Source organism: Cyclopterus lumpus, chromosome 19 (assembly GCF_009769545.1).
Source record: "Cyclopterus lumpus isolate fCycLum1 chromosome 19, fCycLum1.pri, whole genome shotgun sequence".
Classification (NCBI taxonomy): Eukaryota; Metazoa; Chordata; class Actinopteri; order Perciformes; family Cyclopteridae; genus Cyclopterus; species Cyclopterus lumpus.
Window position 1 is genome coordinate 18616658 of NC_046984.1, and position 5000 is coordinate 18621657.

At 45.7% G+C, this 5000-nt stretch overlaps 1 protein-coding gene across 3 annotated transcripts in view; it reads left to right on the forward strand.

Annotated features, from left to right (window-relative positions):
• stxbp4 (syntaxin binding protein 4) overlaps positions 1 to 5000 on the forward strand; it is a 42687-nt gene that overhangs the window by 20541 nt on the left and 17146 nt on the right. For all 3 annotated transcript variants that reach the window (XM_034558013.1, XM_034558012.1, XM_034558011.1), the window contains 4 exons: positions 1726 to 1805; positions 2323 to 2419; positions 3721 to 3839; positions 4918 to 5000. The exon at positions 4918 to 5000 is cut by the window's right edge and continues 7 nt beyond it. In XM_034558013.1, the coding sequence (XP_034413904.1) occupies positions 1726 to 1805; positions 2323 to 2419; positions 3721 to 3839; positions 4918 to 5000 (379 nt within the window). The remainder of the gene's footprint in view (positions 1 to 1725; positions 1806 to 2322; positions 2420 to 3720; positions 3840 to 4917) is intronic.

The following is a 5000-nucleotide window of genomic DNA, read 5'->3' on the forward strand; positions in this document are numbered from 1 at the left end:
TTGAGTTGTGTCTGTGTGGTTGAGTTGTGTCTCTGTGTGGTTGAGTTGTGTTTCTTTATGGTTGAGTTGTGTCTCTTTATGGTTGAGTTGTGTCTCTTTGTGGTTGAGTTGTGTCTCTTTGTGGTTGTTTTGTGTCTCTTTGTGTCTCTGTGTGGTTGTTTTGTGTCTCTGTGTGGTTGAGTTGTGTCTCTGTGTTGTTGAGTTGTGTCTCTTTGTGGTTGAGTTGTGTCTCTTTGTGGTTGAGTTGTGTCTCTGTGTGGTTGAGTTGTGTCTCTTTGTGGTTGTGTTGTGTCTCTTTGTGGTTGTTTTGTGTCTCTTTATAGTTGAGTTGTGTCTCTGTGTGGTTGAGTTGTGTTTCTTTGTGGTTGTTTTGTGTCTCTTATAGTTGAGTTGTGTCTCTTTGTGGTTGAGTTGTGTCTCTGTGTGGTTGAGTTGTGTCTCTTTGTGGTTGAGTTGTGTCTCTTTGTGGTTGAGTTGTGTCTCTTTGTGGTTGAGTTGTGTCTCTGTGTGGTTGAGTTGTGTCTCTGTGTGGTTGAGTTGTGTCTCTGTGTGGTTGAGTTGTGTCTCTTTGTGGTTGTGTTGTGTCTCTTTGTGGTTGAGTTGTGTCTCTTTGTGGTTGAGTTGTGTCTCTTTGTGGTTGAGTTGTGTCTCTGTGTGGTTGAGTTGTGTCTCTGTGTGGTTGAGTTGTGTGGTTGAGTTGTGTCTCTTTGTGGTTGAGTTGTGTCTCTTTGTGGTTGAGTTGTGTCTCTGTGTGGTTGAGTTGTGTCTCTTTGTGGTTGAGTTTTGTCTCTTTGTGGTTGAGTTGTGTCTCTGTGTGGTTGAGTTGTGTCTCTTTGTGGTTGAGTTTTGTCTCTTTGTGGTTGAGTTGTGTCTCTGTGTGGTTGAGTTGTGTCTCTGTTGTTTTTTTGTTTCTCATTGATGTTGTTTTGTTTCTCTTTGTTGTTGTTTTGTGTCTCTTTGTGGCTGTTTTGTGTCTCTTTGTGTTTGTTTTGTTTCTCTTTGTTGTTGTTTTGTGTCTCTTTGTGTTTGTTTTGTGTCTCTTTGTGTTTGTTTTGTTTCTCTTTGTTGTTGTTTTGTGTCTCTTTGTGTTTGTGTTTGTTTTGTTTCTCTTTGTTGTTGTTTTGTGTCTCTTTGTGTTTGTTTTGTGTCTCTTTGTGTTTGTTTTGTTTCTCTTTGTGTTTGTATTGTTTGTCTTTGTGTTTGTTGTGAGTCTCTTTGTGTTTGTTTTGTTTCTCTTTGTTGTTGTTTTGTGTCTCTTTGTGTTTGTTTTGTTTCTCTTTGTTGTTGTTTTGTGTCTCTTTGTGTTTGTTTTGTTTCTCTTTGTGTTTGTTTTGTTTCTCTTTGTTGTTGTTTTGTGTCTCTGTGTTTGTTTTGTTTCTCTTTGTTGTTGTTTTGTGTCTCTTTGTGTTTGTTTTGTTTCTCTTTGTTGTTGTTTTGTGTCTCTTTGTGTTTGTTTTGTTTCTCTTTGTGTTTGTTTTGTTTCTCTTTGTTGTTGTTTTGTGTCTCTTTGTGTTTGTTTTGTTTCTCTTTGTGTTTGTTTTGTTTCTCTTTGTTGTTGTTTTGTGTCTCTGTGTTTGTTTTGTTTCTCTTTGTTGTTGTTTTGTGTCTCTGTGTTTGTTTTGTTTCTCTTTGTTGTTGTTTTGTGTCTCTTTGTGTTTGTTTTGTTTCTCGTTGTGTGTCTTTTGTGTCTCTTTAATGTTTCATGTTTCTGTTTTCTTTTTGTAGAATCGTCCAGCAGTCAGCAGCTTCTGCTCAGGAGGCGTTCCCTCAGCACCTGTCGGCTCAACCTGGAGAGACTGGAACAGGTGTGTGTGTGTGTGTGTGTGTGTGCGTTTTTGTGTGTGTGCGTGTGTGTTTGTGTGTATGTGGGTGTGTGTGTAACTGTAGTATTGTTACCTGAACAGTCACATATGAGCATTCTACCAAAGATATAAATGATAAAAAACATTAAAACGTGTATTTATTAATCAACAAGCCCTGTAGGTCAGATTCTGCTCTAAAATTAAAACGTATCTCCTGGTGATGTTGTTGTTGTTGTTGTTGTTGTTGTTTTCTACGTCATGATCTGAACTCTGAATGATATGAACATTATTTTACATCTGAGGCTGTTTGTCAATGTCTGTGACAGGGGGCGTCACCACTCTATTGATCTGTGTGTGTGTGTGTGTGTGTGTGTGTGTGTGTGTGTGTGTGTGTGTGTGTGTGTGTGTGTGTGTGTGTGTGTGTGTGTGTGTGTGTGTGTGTGTGTGTGTGTGTGTGTGTGTGTGTGTGTGTGTGTGTGTGTGTGTGTGTGTGTGTGTGTGTGTGTGTGTGTGTGTGCAGGCTCTGGATCTGCTCGGTCTGAAGCCCTCCGACGCTCAGCGACAGGCACTCCGGTCCAGACTCCCAGCGGACCGATCCGGCACGGTGGCCTTCGCGGGTGAGCCTCCCCGGATTCTCCGGTCCACGTTGTTTATTGATTCATAACCTGTTATATTATATATATATTATATACGTGTAGCGTGTTGGTCCAACTGGTCCAGTATCAAGGAGAACTCTACTGCAGCTCATGTTCTGGAATATTCCTCACAGCAACTTCTAGTTTATTTATTTTTGCTCAAAAAAGATTCACCTTCTGTTCTTCATCAAAACACAACGAGTCCGACTTGTTTTAAAGAGAAGCTAACGGCCAAGCTAACGGCTAAGCTAACGGCCAAGCTAACGGCTAAGCTAACGGCTAAGCTAACGGCCAAGCTAACGGCTAAGCTAACGGCCAGCTAACGGCTAAGCTAACGGCCAGCTAACGGCTAAGCTAACGGCCAGCTAACGGCCAAGGTAACGGCTAAGCTAACGGTCAAGCCTTCAAATACAGGTTCAACTGTTCAAGTAAAATGTTTTATTCATATTCATATTCAACCCTCTCTGGAGTGTGTGTGATGGGAACACTGGGAGTGTGTGTGATGGGAACACTGGGAGTGTGTGTGTGATGGGAACACTGGGAGTGTGTGTGTGATGGGAACACTGGGAGTGTGTGTGATGGGAACACTGGGAGTGTGTGTGTGATGGGAACACTGGGAGTGTGTGTGATGGGAACACTGGGAGTGTGTGTGTGATGGGAACACTGGGAGTGTGTGTGATGGGAACTCTGGGAGTGTGTGTGTGATGGGAACACTGGGAGTGTGTGTGTGATGGGAACACTGGGAGTGTGTGTGTGATGGGAACACTGGGAGTGTGTGTGATGGGAACACTGGGAGTGTGTGTGTGATGGGAACTCTGGGAGTGTGTGTGTGATGGGAACTCTGGGAGTGTGTGTGTGATGGGAACTCTGGGAGTGTGTGTGTGATGGGAACACTGGGAGTGTGTGTGATGGGAACACTGGGAGTGTGTGTGATGGGAACACTGGGAGTGTGTGTGATGGGAACACTGGGAGTGTGTGTGTGATGGGAACTCTGGGAGTGTGTGTGATGGGAACACTGGGAGTGTGTGTGATGGGAACACTGGGAGTGTGTGTGTGATGGGAACACTGGGAGTGTGTGTGATGGGAACACTGGGAGTGTGTGTGTGATGGGAACTCTGGGAGTGTGTGTGATGGGAACACTGGGAGTGTGTGTGTGATGGGAACTCTGGGAGTGTGTGTGTGATGGGAACTCTGGGAGTGTGTGTGATGGGAACACTGGGAGTGTGTGTGATGGGAACACTGGGAGTGTGTGTGATGGGAACACTGGGAGTGTGTGTCCTCAGACCTCGAGCGCCACATCGGGGAGTTGTTCAGGCCTCAGCTGGAGCAGCTGGCCGCCAGCCGGCCGCCGTTCACGTCCGACGACTTGTCCAGTTTGTTGGAGTCGCCCACCGACCGACGGGTAGGAGCGTCAGAGCATCACTGTTTATTAATAAGTTACATTGTTATTATTATGTGTGTATTATGATAACGTTGTTAATGTTGATCAATGAAAGGAATGTAGGGCTTCCTGTGAAAACATGTAATTGTTTCAGTTAAAATTATGGTCAATTATGGGTAATATGTATCATTATTTTAATGTGACGGTTTCACTTTGCGTCACTTTTTACAAAGCAAACAATCAATCAATCAAACAATCAATCAATCGAAAAAGAGTCAATATTCATCTTCTGCATGTCAGCATACAGATGTTATATAATAAATACTTGTTATCTTACTATTTCAACCAAAAACAATACAAATATTAAGTAGTCATAAATAGAATCATCTGAAATAATAAACATCATGAAATGAGAGCGTGAATAGACGAGACACGCGGCAGGAAGTGACATCACAAGTGTCATCAACTGAGCTGCATCCACATTCTCCGGCATCGACCTGCTGTCGCCCGAAGCTCGCAGCAGGCGGGGTCACATGGGTCACATGGGTCACACGGGGTCACAAGGGGTCACATGGGTCACATGGGTCACATGGGTCACGCGGGGTCACATGGGTCACATGGGTCACACGGGGTCACATGGGTCACATGGGGTCACAAGGGGTCACATGGGTAACGTGGGCTCACATGGGTCACGCGGGGTCACATGGGTCACGCGGGGTCACATGGGGTCACATGGGCTCACATGGGGTCACATGGGTAACGTGGGCTCACATGGGTCACGCGGGGTCACATGGGTCACATGGGCCACGCGGGGTCACATGGGGTCACATGGGTCACATGGGGTCACATGGGGTCACGCGGGGTCATATGGGGTCACGCTGGGTCACGCTGGGTCACATGGGTCACGCTGGGTCACGCTGGGTCACATGGGTCACGCTGGGTCACGCTGGGTCACATGGGTCACGCTGGGTCACATGGGTCACGCGGGGTAACATGGGGTCACGGGGGGTAACGCGGGGTCATGGCGATAATCAATCGCCACGCAGAGAAACTACTGTGCAGGCTTTTATTTTGAAGGTCATGTGACTCCTGTGTGCAGCCGTCGGCCTCGGACTCTGAGGACCTGGAGGAGATGGAGAGGCTGAGGAAGGAGCACATCGAGGCTCTGAAGGAGGTCAAGAG